Below are 21,003 nucleotides of genomic sequence, written 5' to 3' on the forward strand. Positions count from 1 at the left end.
AACATAATATGCAGCGCTTTACAAAGTCCATAGTCATGTTACTAGCTGTCCCTCGAAGGGGCTCACAATCTAATGTCCCTACTTCAGTCATATGTCAATACCAAAGTCTAAGGTCATTTTTTGTAGAAGCCAATTAACCTAACTGCTTGGTTTTTGGAATACGGAAGGGAACTGGAGTACCCACACAAGGACAGAGACAACATACAAACTCCTTGCAGATAGTGCCCTTAATCTTTTTTCAAACCTCATAAAGCAAGACTTCATAAAGAAAAAACATGATGTATTTAATTTATTACATTTCATCATGCACTTCTCAAAAACAACTGGTGTTTCCACAACACCCTGGTATATGTGCCTAATACCAAATTCATGAGGGGGTGTGCATCCAACCCTTCAGACTGACCCTTATTTTTTTATCCATAACATTCACAATAGGTAAATTTAAACTAGACACCTTTCTTGTTAAAATTCTCAAAGTAAGAAATCAGAGGTGTGAAATGCAAAATTTCTAAGTTTAAAAATAGGAAAAGATCAATTTTCCATTAACCTTATAGGAAAAATGTGTCCAGAGAAAATAAAAGTTTATCTACTATCAGTAGTAATCTTGCAAAGTGTCATTTCCAGTCATAATGAGCAAAATTGTTCAAATTATTATGATTTTAAACTGCACTAACAAAAAATAAGGAAGCAGGATAGCCAAGAAACATATAGAGCAATGTTGCTTTACTACAAATCCAATGAAACCAAAGAAGCAGGTAACAAGAGTAAAGCTAATTTCAAAAATAGAAATGTGTCACCCAGTGTCAGAAGAAGTATTTGTGCATTAAAAGCGATCAGCAAAATGCTTTGCAGGATTCCAACATGTCAGCAAGCCACCTGTGTTTCAAATTTGTATGAGTTTTCAAAGCAAAGGTTGAATCATGCTAATTTAAGAAAAAGATGCAGGAAAGCCATAGGATAATACTTTGAGTATTTTATGGTAATAATGATAAGGCTATGTACAAAAAGATATTCTCTTAATGAATTTATATATTTGTAATGCAGATACAACATGTACTGTTTAAAATGTATTTAAAGTATATCACTATAATATGATAAAGTTCAAAACTAGGATATTATAAATATTGTGTATAATATGTAGAATGTATATTTTCTTATAAAAGCACCACACATATGGTCAATGATGCAAAATATTGATAGAAAAGCTATTATTTCTTTATCACATTATATACATTGTAAGGTAATGTGATATGAATGTGATGTGAATATGTGTTCCATTTATATATACATATACTAATTGCCATGACAAGTTTAAAAATAGGATTTTTTTTATTTCTCCATTTAAAGAAAAGAGGGGGATAATTTGTTGTATAATATAAAGATGTTAATGAATTTTTCAATAAATGTGATGCTAGTGTTGTTTATGTTCTATTTCTTTTCAATATATGGCTCTACTAAATGTGGGTAAAGTTTGCATGTTTTGAAAGCATGTGGTGCTTATGGAATGGAATAGCTGACAGTATTTGTGCTATTAAATGCATGATAATGTAGTATATGTTTTTAGCTAATTAGTAAAATAATACTAACTATTTTACTATATTTTACTTTATATAAAAGGGTCAACCCTTATATGTAAAGAAAAAATGTTATTTATTTTTTTTAAAGTGCAACACCCTTTTTTTTTTTAATAAGGGTGCAGCATCACCGATTTCAGTCTTGATCGCCGTGGCGGGATGGGATCAAAGGAAGGAGCAGCACCATCGAGGGATCTGCGGAATTAAACGTAACTGTGATTTTTTTATTTTCAGTTTAGTTCCATTTTAATAAATGGGCCTAGATGAGTATCAAAATCTTTTTTTAGGCAAGTCAAACTCATAACAGTAATTGTCCTCAGTAGAATAAAATAAAAGAATAATAAAAAGGATATAAAATGATGGATCATTATTATCTATTTACGATTTTGGAGTTAAAAATGAAACCATTTTGGGTAAGTATTTTATTGATTATTAAGAGGTCAAAAGTTTATATATTTATTCATAGTTTTTTAATGAAATTATTGAATCCAATGATGGAGAGAAAAGATATGTATACTCATCAGATGATGCTCACCTGATACAAATGGTTGGGCTTATCTCGGGAGAGAATATGATATGTATACAGAGGTCATCCAGTGTTGTTCATGGAACCGTTTTGACGGATCCATGAGGGACCTACTATAAACAACCTCAATACAAGTGAAGTTCTCTTTCCTCCAAAAGCTCGTCCTCCCCACTTCACTCTCCATGGGACAGAGTGGTGCTGTTTGTCACTGTTTTGTTGCCAGTTATGTTCTATGGAGAGGGGAGTAGAGAGGATCAGCAAGTTGCACCCTGCTGTGTTCTCCTCCTTTGAGTTATAAATCGGTCATTTCCATCAGTAATTCTTGGATCCATCTTGACAGATCCATAAAGGATGGTCAGGTGACCAATGTACACATGCCAGATTATCGCCCGAGATAAGCATGACCAGGGAATCATCTGTCATGTGTAAAAAGCCTAAAAACAGTCAGAATCCTACTCTTCACACTATATTTAAAGATTGTAGCTGTGTATCCAAAGTAGCCCCAGAGTAAATAAAAGCTGGCCTAAAAACCTGGGTGAGCATATCTATCGTGATTCCAAAGTCTCAGGAAATTGTCCATGGCCAAAACAACAAGGAAATAAGCACAACAGTGATGAAAAGGGTCTAATTTATTAAAGCCCTCCAAGGCTGGAGAGGATACACCTTCATTGATGAAGCTGGGTGATCCAGCAAACCTGGAATGATTTCCTAAAAGTCATTTGCTGCATGTTAGCAAATGTTTTTAGTCCAGAACCAAATTTGTTTCAGGTTTGGTGTATCACCCAGCATCACTGTGAAATGAAACTGTACCCACTCCAGCCTTGCAGAGCTGTAATAATTCAGCCCCAGTATGTCCATGAGATTTACTGTGGCCCCACTGTCTAAAATGGAATGGATAGCATTGGGGTCCCAATAAATGGATACAGGAAAAACCTTAACACCAAAGTGGGTTACTTTAGGCTTACCTAGGCACTGTAGTTTACTGGAGCCTTCTGAGTAGAGATTTTTACTAGATGTCCAGCTTCACTACAATACATACAGATGCCTTGTATACACCTTGTCATCGCTCAGCTTTGACCAGTCCTAAAACAAAGGCTTCCTAGCTGGAAAGGATGGGCAATGGGATACACCACGATTTGAGTGTGTTGAATACTAAATTGGCACTACAATAGCTTCTAATGTTCCATTTCTTTAAATCTCTGATCAATGTGGATGGCCCTATGTTTAAGGTTTTCTAAGGCAAGGGTCTTTTTGGAGGTGGGACATATTGATGCTCATCTCCGGACACTATGAGGAATAGGAACAGTCGGAAATACAGTAAGCAGGTAAGGTATGATGTGATATTTGAGGCCTCAGGGACAGAGAAAAGGTCATGAACTCACTAAGGATAGACGGGGCTGAGGACTGGAGGACATAACCTGAAGAGGTCAAACAGATAAAGGACAGTATTAAGGAGGTCCTTGTAAACAACAAGGGCAAAACAACATAGCCAAAAGGTATACAGAGATATTAGACAGCCAAATGAGGAACTCAAGAGGTAGAGAAAACTCTGGGATGAGGGATTAGGCTCATAGTGGGTCTAGAATGTAGGCAATTGAAAACCAAATGAAAGCTATTTAATAAGAAATAGTCAGCAAAATCCCACCCTCATTAGCTAAAGAGTTTATGGCTATCATGGGTAAGGTGATATAAAAATACTGGGGCAACTATATATAGACTTGGGCCAGTAAGGGGTAGGAAGGCAGTTATAGGAAAAGACCTAAGAACTGCTAAACTTTGAAGTGTCAAGGCAGAGACCTCAGCTTGCAAACTCTCTGCCCCACATCTGATGGTCAGTAGTGCTCAGAAGGTAAAAATGACATGTGCCCATGCATTCAGGCATGCACCCACATGTCACATGACAAGAACAGGATTGGGAATCAGTGCAGCAGACCCGACTCCTCTGGAAGAGTTCAGTCCTCCCAAGATTGCAATAGATGGAGGTGTAGAAGTGTTGGGATGAAGGTACATATATCAATTTGATCAATTATGAACAAAAACTTTAAGTAAATTACGTTTTCCTACAAATGTGGCAACACTTTGTAGTTATCTTCATTGGCTTCCATTGAATCAAACACAAGCTCCTGTGCTTTGCCTTCAAATCCCTCCACAGCTCTTGTCCCACTTACCTTTCTGACCTGATAGAAAAATACTCCCCTTGCCGCTCTCTCCGCTCCTCCAATGACCTACTAATGACTTCCTCACTCATAACCTCATCACACGCACGGCTCCAAGACTTTTCTAGAGCTCCCCCGACTCTCTGGAATGGTCTTTCTCGTCCTATTCAGCTTGCTCCTACTTTCTGCTCATTTAAAAGATCTCTGCGATGAGAACAGCCATTTTACTGATGATTGTTCTATTCTGCATCTCATTACTTTACTAATTATTTGCATTTCTTAGCACATTGATGTCCACCACCACACCAAAACTTGCTCCCCCATCCATCGATAGTTATATATCGATAACACGCATGCGTACTGAGGAGCACAGCTCAGCAGCTAAGAAGGAGCTGACCAGCGCTTGACTAAGCTGCGCGTGCGCAGTAGTGACATGACGCGACGATGAATGACATTTACGCGCCTGCGCTTTAGAACCTGGATCGTCGCCCAGGGAAAGAGTCGCGCGTGCGCAGTGTTGCTAGGCCATAGTTGCGCACTTGTAATGAGGAGGAGGGTTGTTGCTGTTGGGGGATTCCTGTGAGCATCGCTGGAAGCCTGGTGGTGGCCTCCTGTTACACCGGACGTGCACAGCTCTGTATGGAGAGCGGAGAATGGCTCCTTTCCCGGACGAGGTGGATGTGTTTACCGGGCCGCACTGGCGAATGAAGCAGCTTGTCGGGCGGTACTGTGACAAGGTACGGGAGCCGTGCTATGGACCGGGCCGTCCCACGGTGCACTCATACACCGGGAGCGGGGTCATGGGTACAGCTTTGTTGTTGTCCTGTACGGCTGTGTTGGGTGTTCTGAGGGGTCAGGCTGATCAGGGGGCCAGACTCCATAGGGGCCATACACTGGGGGGGGAGGGGGAGGAGGCAGACTCCATAGGGGCCATATACTGGGGGGAGGGGGCAGACCTTCCATAGGAGCCATACACTGGGGTGGGGACAGACTTTCCATAGGGGCCATACACTGGGGGGGTGGGGACAGACCTTCATAGGAGGCCATACAATGATCAGGGTTCTAATGTAACATTAGTATAAACATTATGTCCCGCTAATGATCCATGAAAGTGAATATAGTCACCAGATAACTGCTGCCTGATTATGGTTGGGACTGTCGTGTCATTGGTCACCTTTACACCCCTCTGGGAATATAAGCTAAATTGTGATTGGCCCAGCTCAGTAACTTGGGCTGGTCCCCATTATTTTCCACCCAAGCAGACCCTAGAAATGTCCGGATGACTTCCCCTGTACAGAATATTGGATATACATTGCTTGGCTCTTACATCAGACAGCGTTGGTAAAGCCAATTATCTGGAGATCATGCGTTCGGATTTTATGTCTAGTTTTCACATGCAAACCGAGCTGGCATGTTTATTAAGAACAATCGTCTGTGTAGTTGGATTGTGCCGTCTATATACCTTCCTCATCATGACATCGACATAAAGTATTCATCTCAGCACATCGGCCAGGGAAATATATTCCTGCTGATTCAGCCTCCACCCGCAGAATGTCTGTACTGTCTGTGATCTCTGACCTCTGGTAATATGGATCTGTGTTCAGGGTATGGCGTCATATAGCAGACACCTAGATTTAGGTCATTGTTGTCCCATAACAAAAATAATAAAGCCCATGTCAGACTGGTTTTATAATTACATACAAACATACGGAGATGCACAACCTGCTTGAAGTCGGTCAGCTGCAGGTTGAAGTATTATTATTTATTATTATTACACAGTATATATATATATATATATATATATATATATATATACAGCGTATTGATATATCTCAGAACTTAATTCTCATAATAGTCATGTCACTAGCTGTCCCTCAAAGGAGCTCACAATCTAATGTCCCTACCATAGTCATACGTCATTAATGTAGTCTAAAGTCAATTCTTAGGGAGAAGCCAATTAACCTCACTGCATGTTAACCCACATTAGACACGGGGAGAACCTGCAAACTCCATGCAGATAGTGTCCTGGCTGGGAATCAAACCTGGGACCCAGCGCTACAAAGGCCGGAGTGCCTAACCCCTGAGCCACCGTGCAGAATTATATGCTGAATTCAGACATACATCTCTGATACAAGCTTTCATGTCATTTAATTATTGTTTCCCCAATAGGAATGGGTCAGGATTGATACGTGGGATCTGATGCTGCCAAAATGTTTTTGTAGGTACAGGCTCCAGAGGTGTCATCCTTAAAGTGGCTTCCTTGTTTGGTGATTCATTGACTTGGAATCCGATGTCTTACATACAATTATATCAAACTGTAAATAATTGGTAGCCCTAGAAGATGCAATGATATTTGACTCGGCACTAGTCTATTCAACTTTTAAATTAACAAAAATACTGTTGAAGGAAGTAGGGAGTAGGTGGAAGCCCCAACAGAATACAAAGCAGAAAGAAAGATAAGGGCATTCATACCAGGATCTTGGTGCTGCAATGAAGCCTATTTATGTCTGGGGTTTTAATAATTTGTTTGAATTTGTTCAGCATATTTGCACATTTTAGGAAAATTACCTCCCAAAGCAGCACTACAGCGCAGCAACAACTGCAGTGTCCCTCATTTGTTTCATCCCCCCTGCTGCCTTCAGCTGGTCATCTTTCGGCTTTGGTGTCTTTGGCCAGAATATTGGCTGGGCTGGGGACATCTCCCTCCTTGGCTGTCCTGGGATGGTGCAGCACAGGAGGCTGATAGAAGAGACTTTATAATCTTTTCTTCTATGAAAAAAACCTGTGAGGACTTAAAGTCCACTTTAGCATCATGCCCATGTCATATGTTAGCGCACTGCTTGGTCAGTACACAGGAATAATTATTGCTTTGTAGTTTAATTATATGACTTTGTTTTAAGTTATTATCTGGTACTGTATTAGGAAAATTAATCACTGTTGGATCTCAACCTTGTTTGAAACTTTAACTGATCTTTTTTTTTTTTTTGTGGCAGAACTATATGTAAGCCACTGCCATCCATCAGGATCTATATAGAGCCCTTCTGTTTTTTTTACTTGTTCAAATCAATACTACAGCTTTTAAAGGCTCATTCTTATGTTTGAGTGTCTGTAATCTTGAATTTCTTCCTTGTGTGTCAGAGGTTTGAGGTCACCTAAATGTGAACAGTTGATGTCTTGTCAGTTGTCTGACCTAGCACACCTTGTCCTTGCTCCTGAGACTGCATTTTGGTATGTTAGTCCCTTATTATCATATTAGGCCTATGTTTCTGCACCCCATCTTCTGCAAGTGTTCAACTGGAGTGAGCAGTGATACCCCGGTGGTTCCTCCTGCCATTTCTTTTTCCCTGTAGTCATATTTGAGCCAGCAGAAGGCACAGTGTGTGATAGAGGGTCGGATATTCCACACGCCTGTAACAATGAGAGAAGTGCAGTTTATGAATTTCAAGGCACAGGCTGCTGCTGGGGGAAGTATATTGCCTCTACTTTTAGCATGCAAGTTACTTCAACTAAATTTATGGTGGTGAACTTCATCAATGTTGCGCTCCATGGGACACGATGGACATAAGATGTTTAACGTGCATATTATGGGTGGGTTACCTGGCATGTAATCCTCTCCGGCGCTGTTCTTGGTCACTGGCACTTTGTTTTTGTGTTCTCCTGGCTTCAGAGTCTTCTGCCAGCAGGGATAGTGTTACTCCTCCATGTGTGAGATTGTACTTAGAATTTGTATATCAGAGAGCTGTCCATTCAGGAGAGTTTTCTTCCCCCACTGTTTTGATCACAATTTACAATGTTGAAATTGCATTACTTTCTGTCAATTAAAAGCTGTGATTCCCCAAACAGAGCCAACTATCGAGAGGGCTTAACATCTACTTCATCCAAAACTAGAAAAGTCTTGGCCTCCCGCTTTATTTTAGAGAAGTACTTCTGCACCCTGAAAGCAATGCTTTCTCAAGTGGTTTGACATCCTCAGTGTTGTGACAAATTTACAGAGTTTACTATGACGCTCGGATAACTCTAAAACTGCCTAAAGAGAGGAACTCAAAAAAACAAAAACACACTAACCTCCAATCCTGCAGGGCAGTCCGATCAATCCGGGGGTGTCCGGCATCTGGTCCTGCGTCGTCCCAGAGCCGGCACCATCTTTGTCTTCTCTTCCTGGATCTTCATCCTACATCATCTGACTCAGACGCGAGATCGGGTGACGTGGGATGAAAAAAGAATTTGCCGATCTCACTACACACGTGAGAGATTGGCAAATTTTTGTCTTTGAGCAAAAAGGCTCCTTCTGCGCATACATGGGATGCTCGGGCATGCGCAGAAGGAGCACCCAAGAGCCTCACGGGATGCGTGACGTAGGTATTTCCGGAGGCTTTGCGTTCCCATTCATTCTTGACCACTTAGACCAGGGGTCAGCAACCTTTACTATCAAAAGAGCCATTTTGCTTCCTCTTCCGCTAAAGAAAAATAGTCTGGAGCCGCAAAACATAACACAGTTTATAAACTTTTAAAAGTTTTAATATTTTTTTAATTTTACCTGTTACAACAAGTGTGCATGTGTAGGCCTACTTTGAAATAAATTAAACATGAGCAAAAAGGCTCCTTCTGCGCATACATGGGATGCTCGGGCATGCGCAGAAGGAGCACCCAAGAGCCTCACGGGATGCGTGACGTAGGTATCTCGGGAGGCTTTGCGTTCCCATTCATTCTTGACCACTTAGACGGCCGAGAATTAGGGAGAGGTGCTTCACCTTTTTTTTTTTTTTTTTTTTTTCACCTAAAAACAAAAAAATAAACAGAACTTTTACCCTCCATAAAAGGGTTCTCTACCCTTGTATGGAAAGTGAGAACTCTGAGTATAGGTACGCTTTAAATCTTACAGTTCAGTCAACAGACACCACAAGTTCTGTGTAGTTCCAGAAGAATGATTCACGGGATATAATGTCACAATCTATAAAACTGAAACACCACTGTCATTTCCTTTAATGTCTCAACTTCCACAATCCATCTGACTTGAAATACCAGCAGAAAATAAATTTCCCATACTAGATATCTTCTGCAATAAAACAAATTTACCTTCCGGTTTCCAATCTTCTATTGAATATACACTGAGCATCGCTTATGTGTTTCCATTATATTACAGCTATACATATACATGTCTCCTTTCTTTATTATGGCCTAAAGAGTTCCATATTAATATGTATTCTTCTATCCAGCCAGCAGGTTCCGCTTTAGTCTTTCTACATATAAAACATGGGGCATTATGTATAAATTATTCCCGTCAGTTTGCTTTTTAAAATTTCATTTATAAGATATACCGGTAATGTCCTATTGTGACAGCTGTGCACTTTTGAGATGTGCCACTAGATGGCAGAACGAGTCATTATGTTTAATAGGAACTGAAAGGATTTGCCTAAAGAGATATGACCATGTCAGCGAATGTCAAGGGGAATCATTTATAAATAGAGCCCAATGTATCATTCTTCATTATCTTCAAAATAGCCTGTTATTGGAGTAAACATTTTATACATTATAAAGACTGTGTGTTTAAAAAAATAGTAGGTTAAAAAAATTACTGGTTAACCGGGGGGAGGGCTAAAAAAGGATCTGATTCCCTGCCAGCACACCTCCTAATTTTTAAAAGCAATGAGGACCAGACAGAAAAGTGGACTTTTATTCACATGAAGGCTTGCTGTTTTTTCAGGTACACACCCTAAAAATGAAGCGTGACCATCTGCTTTTTTCATGTGACGCCAGCATAGGGTGTTAACTAAAGCCATAGCACATAGGGTAATTTGCCTTGTTCTTGGGTTCCTAACCCCACCCAGCATACCTGGTGTGAATGGGCCCTATGAGATCTGCTTGTGTATTGTCCTGTTATACTTCTCCAGCGACAGCACGGTTAATTAGCACTCTTGCAATGCTGGGGTCGCAGGTTTGAATCTTGGCCTGGATACTGTCTGCATGGAGATTGTGTGGCTTTCCTCCAACAACACAAAAACATGCGGTCAGGTTAATCGGCTTCCCATCAAAATTGGTCTTGGAGTGTTATGACATCTGATTATGGTAGGGACAATAGAAGGTAATTCTAAACCTAATTAGAATAGGTAAAATACTGTGAGGGTCTACAAATAAAGGCTGGTGGTCACTTTTCAGACTGCACTCAGCATTGTTCTTGTCCCAGGCCAGTAAATAAAATATTACATTGATACCGATACCTTTCAAAACAAGTCAACGCCCACAGCGTCCATATTTCTACCTTTATGTTTTCCTTAGACATAATTCACTGAATGTCTACCATTCTAATATAGATGGTTGAGCGGCTCGGCACACCCAGATGAAATAACTTTCCGTTTTATAATCTGCATGTTGTTGCATGTGAATTCCAGGCCTTGTTGTTTTATGTGTGCGGTGTATTTTCGCAATAGCTGTCATCTGCATTTTTATACACAACACTGATTTCCTGCTTATCCATGACATTCTAATTCAGCTTAGATAATGATGTGTTGCTGTAATTCCTGTTCCTCGTCTCCTCTTCTATAAACAAGCTTACACGTTTGTTTTTCTCCTTATACCCGGTACAATTTGTACAGCTTGTGTCAGCTTTACGCTGTAAGCGTGTTTGGCCTGAGCCTTTTTTTCCACTGGTGTACGTCTATTTTTGACTTTTTATTGAGTTTGCGTCATGATTTCCTTTATTATTACTACTATTAAAGAAATAATATCACAGCGCTGCATAATATATCTGTGCATTTACATTAACAGTCACGTAGGCAATGGTTTCATAATTTGATGGATTTTAACAGGAACACTCACTGCCTACAATATTCATATATTACATGTAAAGATTGATGGATTGATCCATGCATGGGGTCTTACTGATTGTGTTTTCCAGATTATCTGTTAGGAGACTCAAGGTGACACAAGGTGTAAACCATCATCTTGACCTTTGCTAAAACAAAAAAAAAAAAAGGGTGATCTTATTGTTTGATGAAATCCTCTAGATACATGCTGATGTAAAGGACAAGCCGTGCGTTTTGTGAGTTTACTACCAAATCTGGTAGATTGCTACTGAAATGGGTACAAAAGATAAAATGAAGAGGCTAAGACTGCGTACACAAGTGCAATAATTGTCATTGGAAAGGATCTTTCAAGATCCTTTACAACGACAAATAACTGCACTTTTCATCAACAGACGTTGTACATACAGCCATTCTGCTCTATAAAAATAGAGAAAAATGGAGCGGCACCCTTCTGTGCTCCCACCCCTTTACTTTCTTTTACGATGGTTGTGGACCGGATTGATCGGTAAGCACTGTACACATGCCAGATTCTCTTCTGATATCACCCCTGAGGTGATTATCGGATGAGTATCATCGGACGTGTACGTAGCCTAAACCTAGTTATGTAATCTTTAAAGCGATGTGACTGCCTAAAATCAAACTGGAAGTCTCTCTTCTGCTTCAGCCTTCATTTTATTATTGGGTGGTAAAATACAGGTTGTGATTTGGTCCCATTTTACGATATATATATATATATATATATATATATATCAGCACATGATCTAAAAAGTTTTAATGTGTGGAAAAAAATGTTAAATGTGTTGTATTTACATCAGCAAATATTAACTTTGTTAAAGGTAAGGGATAAGGCTCTGTTCCATATAAAATGATGTAATAATGCACATATTTCTTTATATAAATATGTTGGTGCAGAATACAAGACATGATTAGCAGCTTGGAAATGTAACAGTAACACACAACCTGTGCTGCTATGCGGTGCACTTAAAAAATGTGTGCAGTGTTCTACGTTTAGCAGTAAAATGCATTGCATCCCTACGGTAGGAATGTGCCTTAAAACCCTCCACCCCAACAACAATAAAATGGAACTAGATAAATAGAATAAAACAAATGTGTTTGCCTGTTTGCAAGCCTCTTTATAATGTACACACCGCTCAGTGAACAATCTCTGCAAATTTGCTGTTGGGAAAGAGTACCGTGCACATGTGACGGTAGGAAGAAGTAACTGTACCCCAGGAGTTCCTATAAAATAATAATTGCTATCAAGCATTTAAGTTTATTTTATTGCAGAAGGGACATTGCATATCACAATTTAAAGTTTTTAAAGTTTACTTTTGCTTTAACACAAATTACATTTATCCCAGTATTTTTCCACCAAACTAAAATTATAGCCTCCTTTACCAAGCATGAGGGTAGACCTATAGTTAATCTTTGGTTGGGGGTGGCCCCACTGCAAAGGTAGTTCTTAAATCAAATTTTAGGGACCAGCTTTAAAGCATAACTTAAAAAAAAAAAAAAAGATACATAACTTTTACCTGCAGTTTTCTTAGTCAAATGCTTTTACAGGAAGTTTCTTTTCTTTCTGGCAGCACGGGCATGCGTTTTTTCTTGGCTGCGCTCCACTCATGAAATGATGCAGAAACACCATTTACTTTCATTATGATGTTGAAGGCTGCATTTATTCTGATCCTAGCAACACAATGCTAGTTTCTGTTTCTAGGTTTTCCACATAGTTTCTATTGTTTTTTTGTTTCGTTTTAGCCACTTTTTCTTTACCCTTTCTAAAGCCCGGCTGTATCCTTTGTGTTATGCATAAACCCTGCATGAACGTGAGTCTAGAGCTACGCTGCATTTTTTTTGTATGCTTTGTGTTTTTGTACACCAGGAGTTAACAATAATTTTCCTAGAAACATTTGAGGAACCCTGAGATTGTAGGGAAGTTGTGACATTGCTTGTACAATAGATTTCTTCATGGCACTTTCGGTATGTAGCTAATTGCTGACTTATCTCTCCATTCTCCTTTTTTGCTACCCTAGTGGTTTAAAGACCTGGTTTATCAGTTTTAACCTTCATTTAAAAGGCACACCTTAGTTATTATGGTTCTGTGTTCTCAGGATGAATATGAGCAGCTGAACTATGCCCAGCAACTGAAGGAGAGGTTAGAGGCTTTTACCAGTGATTTCATTCCTCATATGAAGGAAGAAGAGGAGGTGGGTGGATCGTTCCATTATCTCATACTTGGCTTTCTGAATCTACTGTAAATGTTGTCGTTGTTGTTAGTGTTGCTTTCATAATTTTCTACCACTTGCAGCTTTGATGAAGATAGTTCATTTCTTTAAAATTATTTTTTTTCTTTTACCAGTGTTTTTGTATTTAGGATGCTGTTGGTAGTATAAAGCATCATTGCTGCAAAAAAACTTGATAAGATACTTTCCTTTTTTTCCATAATCATATATTGGCCTCTGTAAGATCCTTAACATTGTAGTTCAGCTCTGGTGGTTTGGTGCAGTTAGCGTTACCAGTGAAGTGGTATAAGCAAATTGCTTAATAGGGATCAGGAGAATGATTCACTCATGTCACAAAGTTGTTATAGGTCCACCAGCTGAGATATCTTGTCTAGTAACATTTGGAGGATTAGTGTGTAGACTTATTGAGTTTTCTCTTAGGTGTTTCAGCCAATGTTGATGGAATATTTTACCTATGACGAGCTCAAAGACATTAAAAAGATGGTGATTGCTCAGCATTGCTCTCAGAAAGATCCATCAGATCTCCTCAGGGGTCTTAGCCTGTGGAGTGAGGCCGAAGAACTGCAGAAAGTGCTCAAATATTCAGTGGATGAGAAGGCAGAGGAAGGTAAGAAGGCAATTTACTTACTGTAATCTAAAGATTGGCAATTGCAACATATACAGAAGAATTAAAGTTGACTTATTTGTGTGTCATATTGCTTGTCCTAAAGGGTATTGTATCCCTGAGCTCTGTTAAGCAGGGGTGTTCAATACAAGAACAAGACAGTTTCCCATATGTCTTTCAGTTCACAATAACATATCAAGTTATATGGCCTCAGAAAAAAATAAGACCTTTCGTATTTCTGTGCACCCCGAGCCAGCACCCTGTACCACTTGCTGCTGTAGTGCATAAAAATAATGCCCCTCTTCTAGTCCCCACCATTTTATTTTAATAAATAAATGTACAAAAAGAAGGTGCATGTGACACCACAGCTGCAGGGAATAAGTCCTTCCAATAGTAGTAGGGTTACCAGGAATAAAGGACTGCGTTAAGCACATTAGATCTGCTTTGATTTGGCTTTAAATGTTGAAATGTTGCTAATTGCAATTGGCCTGTATATACTCCTTGCCTAAACTTCGAGAGGCATTCCATTTCTATGTGTCCACAGTATCCCCTATGATGGCAACCTTTCTGCTTGGGTACTAAAAGTAATAAGCGACATTGTAATTCAGTAAAGAATGCATACACATTTTCTAGAAAGGTAGACATGGCATATATATATATATATATATATATATATATATATAAACTTTATTAACCTATTTTACAGTATAATATACCAGTATGAGTATAATAAATAAACTTTATAATAATAAACTTTATTAACCTATTTTACAGTATAATATAACAGTGTGAGTATAATAAAGTTTAAAATACAAAATCATAAATAAAATTAAAAAAATTGAATAATAAACTTTGATATGATTTTGTGTTTCAAACTCTATTATACTCATACTATTATATTATACTGTAAAATAAACTTTCATGAAAAACAATGTACCGCTTTTAGACATATAAATCAGGACAGCAATAAACATCCAGGAGGTTAAATAGAGAGGGGTTATAGCCCCTGCTAGGCATTTATTTGCTTCCCATGCTACCAATGTAAGATTGCCTCCATCTAAGGTCACCAGGTTGGGAAGTTGGGTGGAATCATTGTAGGTTTTATGCCAATGATGTTTTATAGCCAAGTGTGGACTGAGTACAGCAGAATTTAGGAGCCAGATGGTCACTGCCCTTAATGACTTTCAAATAGATGTAAATAGGTTGATTTGTTGGTGGTTTGGTGATTGTAAGAGTACATAGACATGCCCTGATTTGATCCTTTGGAATACGTATGTACCTGTCTGCGTGAACCGTCTGACACAATATATGAATCATGGCTGTGGGTTGCCAGCATTATTGATTTTCCTGATCTGTCTCATTGCACCTAAACAAGTACGCATACATTAATGGGCATCAGTAAGCTGTGATTTATGTGCTTATTGTTAGGTTTTCTCACCTTCTAATAATTGCAGATCATTTTATGCAATTAGTTCAGTGGAACTTCCAATCCATTGTATTTTGCATATTTACAAACCACCATGATTTAATATTACAGCTCAGGACAATGGTAACAACGTCCGATTGATTATCCCTTATGCCAAGACTTAGGGTCTTCCGTGTTGAGAGCCTTGAGCCATCTGGCTCTTGGGACTTTTCCAGCCTTGGTGTCATTTATCTTTTAATGCAGTATCTTATAAATGTAACCTTCCACTGTAGTATTGTGATCACATTCATTGTGATTTTTTTCTGTCTTTTTAAATGTGTGTACTGTTTTCTGGCTTCCTTCCCAGATGGTATTTTGGCCATTGCCAGAGTCTTCAGAATGTTGATTTGTCCGGATGTGAGAAGATTACAGACAAAGCCTTGGAAAGACTGTCCATTGCTCTCGGCGTGTTACCCTCGTACAAAAAAAGCTTACTGAAATGCTGCCAAAACAGCAAAAATTCCAAAACCTCATGGGGGAGCAGAGCCATGAGTCATAGGATGAGAACTAGCAGTGTCCAGTGTATTGGTGGTCAGTGTGTTTTATCGTATGGAGGGGATTACACCACTTCACCTGTCTGGATCCTGGATTCTGAGAGCCTGGCTGACATTGAGGATGCAGCAGACTGGAAGTATAAGCATGATGGACCGTGTGTTTTGGACATGTCATCCAGTCTGAATTGTATTAATGGTGGTTGCTGCATCAGGAAACCGATTTCTGGATTAAGGACTAGTGTCAGCTGGCAGCAGCAGTACTACTCCAGCAGTTATTCTAATTGTGGCCATTCGTTCTGCTCAGCTGGAGCTAAGCTAAGGACTATACAAGCACTCCCAGAATCCTCTGCACTGTGCAATACAGGAAAAAGGACTCCTCAGTCAGAGGTCAGAGACTCATATTCTGGGAGCGCAGATACTGAATTTAGTTCTGCACGTGTTTTACAGTTTCTCAGTCTTTCTGGATGTCATCAGATCACAGACCGTGGTCTCAGGTGGGTGATCTCACGTGGATAAAGCAGCACATAGAGCCAGTTAATCTTGTTGCAGTCCCCATGCAGAGCTATGTAAAATGTCTTGATAGTTTAAAACAACTCCCATGTGTATTTTATTTGTGCGGTCTGGACTTCAGTCTAAAGTTAAGATTGCTTTGCATGACTGCTGACTGTTCGGTTCTGAAAATGCAGAGCACTGATCATGACATTTTAGCTAAAGGATCCCACGAGAGTAAATATACCAACCTTTCCTGGCCTTTTTAACACGGGGAACAATTTAAATAACATAGGGAAGGGACATGCTATAATTATTAAATCCACAGCTCACAATTTATTAGTGTAGTGTGGTCAGTGGGAAGAATGCCACCTTGACAGATAGCCAAAAAAATAATTTGTGGCAGTGGAAACCTGACCGTTTTCCTGCAGAAGGGTAGATTTTCACAGAAACATGGAATACCGCTCTATGCAGGGATACTCAATCATCTATCTAGTTTTGGGTGTGAATTCAATAAATTACTATAATTATCCCAACAATTTAGGTAAATTTAAACACTTTTTATTATCACTTGGTTTTGTTTTTACTTATCACACAAAGGGCATGAAAGGGACTTTCATGCAGTGTGCTTTTGAAATCAGTTTGAGACTCTTGAGATCATTCAGAGTCTACCACAGATGCACTTAGAGATAGTATATTATATGTTCAAAAACCTTGTAGAGGGGGTAAAAGCATGACACATTCGAGTCAATGTAATACTTGTTAAACTTACAAAGAAACACTGAGAGTCAATTTATAAAACAGATTTATAGCTAGAGGAACCCATAGCAAACTCTGAAGAACCCTGGGAGAGGATGGGTTAGAACGACAGTAGAAAGTATTATTTTACAGAAAGATTAATGGGTACTTGGAACAGACATTGATCAGAAGTAACAATCGGAAGGCGGCAAACGGCAAGTAAATACAAGCATGCAGGCTGTAGTTATTTTCTAGCTCTGTAACCTTTTCCACAACTTGATCAAAAACCCAGCCTAGAGAGTTACCACCTGGAAGTCCAACTGAAACCTAAATTCATAGAGCAGTGTTTCTCAAACAGGTTCTGTGGTACCCTAGGGTTCCTCCAGGTTGGCTTTTCAGAGCAATGAGCTATTTGTACTCATGGTAATTTAAGTGACATCAAAGATCTTTTTGGCAATCTGTGAGGGTGACATTCTTTCTAATAGCTAGGAATGTAAGAGGCATTCTTCCCACTAACCACCACTCTAATATACTGTGTTCTATGAAAATAATGATTATTATAGCAGGGGTTCCTAAAACATGAACATTATTTCAAGGTTCCCCCAAGTTAAAAATGTTAAGAATGGCCAATTTAGAGGTTGTTACCAAAAACTACGGACACCTTAAGGAGACTTGCTGAACACTGAAGACGTTTTCTTTTTTTTAAATGGTGAGGGTGAGCAGGGCCATTATTGCAGTTACAGTTTTCTCTCCCCACTCTATGAAATTGAAGCTGAAAAGTGTTGTACTAACCAGACAGAAGTTCAGTTCTGCAAGTCTGTATTCCTGGGGATGGGGAAATGTCTTGTTTCTTCCTGTTGGAGGAAGGGAACGACACCAGCCACAATGCATTCTTTTTTGTAAACTGGGAATGCACTACAACCTTTGTCATGTTACTTTCGTCTGTGCAAACTGCCCCTATGGTTATTATTCTTCTGTCACAGGGATAGGAAGTAAGGCAAAATCTCTTTAATGGAGTCAGTCAGCAGTAAAAACTTTTAGATGCTCCCTTCGATTTTACTTTTTTCTAAAAGTATACAATAAATCCTAATAATTGAAGTTAGGGTTTCAGATATTTATAAAGTAATAATTTATCTGTGCAGCATGTACTGTTTTTACCCCCTTTATGGATAGTTTGAGGGGGCATAGCAGTTGTAGACATGAAGTTGCACATTTTCGGGTTATCCATTATATCCACCACCTTGATAGTTGTATTATAATAAGTTCAGTTGTGACTTGATGGTGTTGTGTGGGAAACCTAATCACTTTATGTAAATATCCCCCTTATGTTACTGTTTTAGGGCGTTGACTTTTGGTGGAGGATTACCAAACCTGGAACACTTAAACCTTTCTGGATGTCTCAATGTCACTGCATCAGGCTTACAGGATCTGGTGTCGGCATGTCCCTCTCTAAATGATGAACACTTCTACTACTGCGACAACATTAATGGTAATGTGTATGTTGTAACATATAAGCAATCGGATTGTGTACTTTTTAGCTAGATGGATTAGTACACTTTCTGAAGTTGTGGTTTGATTTAACTAAAAAGGTTTGGTTGCTCTTGCAGTTTGCCCAGATTTGAAGTTCAGTATATAAGCTTCCAGCCAGGAAGGATGCAGAAACAGTTCCACAGTGTGTAACCTGCTATTAATATCATTTAGGTCTAATTTACAGTAGATAGAGACAGCAATTAATAAATCTGCAAGAGAGCAGTTAACTGTTTACAGTATTGTAGAATGTAAATTCTGGGTGTTCCTGGATTTGGGAATCAATTAAAGCAACTATGAGAATAGAAAAGTGAAATCTGCTGTTGCTAACCATCATCCATTCTTGCAGTGGTCAGTGACCCATGAGGTAGTAAGAGCAGGTTCACAGCTGCCTCTACATAGTCCAATTCACTTGAATGGCTGCAGTGGTTCGTGAAAAGAACCAACGTCTACACATGTGAATGCTGACCTGTACTAGTACTACCGCTCCAATTTATTCCCTGTGGGGGCTTCAGCAGGGCGATGCCACATGTAGCGCCTCCCTGAGAGGCCGTGGTGCCTGGCGCGAGGAAGCAGTAAACACACCGCACCCTCACTGCCAGTGAGAGTTTAGCCTGAAGCCAGAATTCCCTTGACTGATCTTTTAAAACAAGGTCTGCTTTGTCAACTTCCATATTTGTATCCTTGCAATTTCGCATAGACATATTAGAAGTTTCACATCTATGAGGATACAAAAGTGTCCGCAGAGCTTCTAGGGTCATTGAGCTTGTCGGTAAACACAGAGACATACACATACATGTAACCCAGGCTGACATGGTGGTATAGTTCCTGATGAATTTCTGATAACATGGCCAGATATACACAGGCCAAGGTAAGTTTCCCAACGGGGGCTACATTTCCTTTACACAATGGGGCAGAGCAGATATTTTCCAATACAGGGGGATGTTTGCTAGTTGCCTGTTCTGACATTTGAATACCAAAGTGTGAGATGATGTGAATAGTGATGAGTGGCTATCTGACTATGTACTGTTAACATGTAGACATTGTATAGTTTATCCATTGCTCCATGATATTGAAATTATTTTTGATGTCTGAGTTACTTTGCGGTGCATGGGAACTGCTCAGATCCAGTGACTGGTAGTCGCCATGAAATCATGTGAAGCTTCTACCAATCACTGTTGTATGTAGAGCTATTCCAGTGACTCCTACTGATGGTACTGTATATCTTTTGAATCAAAAAGAGCCTTCATCCATGGGTCCAGTGATGGGGCTCCTGTTGCCACAAACAACTAAAAGTGTTTCCTTAAGGGCCCCTGAACATAAGATTAGATAGGGATGGAAGTGAGGTGATTGCCGATATTAAATGCCGGATGTCCTGGGCTTATATATCGGAGTATTTTCTGTCATGTAGCATTCAGTGACTTTTAGTACTAGAAAACATTTCTCCAGGTTGAATTTACGTTTATCTTTGCTGATATGGCCAAGCGGGATAAAATAAACACAAATGAGAGAAATGTTTTACTTAATGATGTCATTCTTCATTGTTAGTAATCTGTGGCTGATTGAGACCAGATAATGGTCCCATCCCATCATGTAGGCTGAAGAAATGTCCAATTCAGCTTTCATAGGGAGTTTTCAGGCAGCTAAGCCCAAAACTGAAATAGTTGGTGTGAAAAAAAAAAAAAAAATACAAAGCTGACCTTTTTATTTCTGCCTGCTCATCCAAGTGTATGTAATGGTAAAACACTAGTAGTGTGGTGTACGATTTAAGTGTCTTTTCTATGTGTGTGTTCACCTGGCTGTGTTCTTGTGCAGGTCCTCATGCTGATACCGCCAGTGGATGCCAGAATCTGCAGTGTGGTTTTCGGGCCTGCTGCCGATCTGGTGAATGATCTTTCCTACCTCCCCCACTCATCCGAGCAGCCATTCTTTCATGCACTTTACCCTTTCTAGCACACGTTGTGTGTTCAGGAGTCCTTCTGGAGCTGTTCCTTCTGAGTTGCGTTCATCATATAGTCTTTGAGCAAACTGTCAAGCGTAGTAACAATTTTCGCTTAATAAAATCTTCATTCTCCAAATTATTTTGCTGTTTCTATGTTTGAGAGCTGTTAAGGTGTGTGTGTCATTCCAGTAACACAAGGTTACCAACATTTACAGAGAACATCCTTTCTTTAACAATCACCATTCTCTATGTTTGTAGCTTAAGCTGTCATTATTATTTTGTTTCTAAATTGAAATGTAGGGCTCCTTATTAAAGATCAACATTGGCAACAGGCATTAAACCTGTTAATATCTGCTACATGGGCAAAGCACAGGTTCATTTTAAATCTGGATTTCAATAATAAAAAAAACTCCCTGAACAGCAGGGATGCAAAAGACAACAC

The 21,003-nt window shown here is 39.4% G+C and overlaps 1 protein-coding gene across 1 annotated transcript; it reads left to right on the plus strand.

The window, feature by feature from the left end:
* Nucleotides 1–4,782: 4,782 nt before the first annotated feature.
* FBXL5 (F-box and leucine rich repeat protein 5) lies at nucleotides 4,783–20,697 on the plus strand. Its single transcript, XM_072406882.1, has 6 exons — nucleotides 4,783–4,993; nucleotides 13,171–13,266; nucleotides 13,723–13,931; nucleotides 15,655–16,359; nucleotides 18,433–18,581; nucleotides 20,435–20,697. Exons 1-6 carry the CDS (start codon nucleotides 4,910–4,912, stop codon nucleotides 20,509–20,511), a joined length of 1,320 nt encoding a protein of 439 aa, XP_072262983.1. The 5' UTR covers nucleotides 4,783–4,909; the 3' UTR covers nucleotides 20,512–20,697.
* The last annotated feature ends 306 nt before the right edge of the window (nucleotides 20,698–21,003 follow it).

Source organism: Pyxicephalus adspersus, chromosome 3, assembly GCF_032062135.1.
Source record: "Pyxicephalus adspersus chromosome 3, UCB_Pads_2.0, whole genome shotgun sequence".
In the NCBI taxonomy this organism is placed as follows: domain Eukaryota; kingdom Metazoa; phylum Chordata; class Amphibia; order Anura; family Pyxicephalidae; genus Pyxicephalus; species Pyxicephalus adspersus.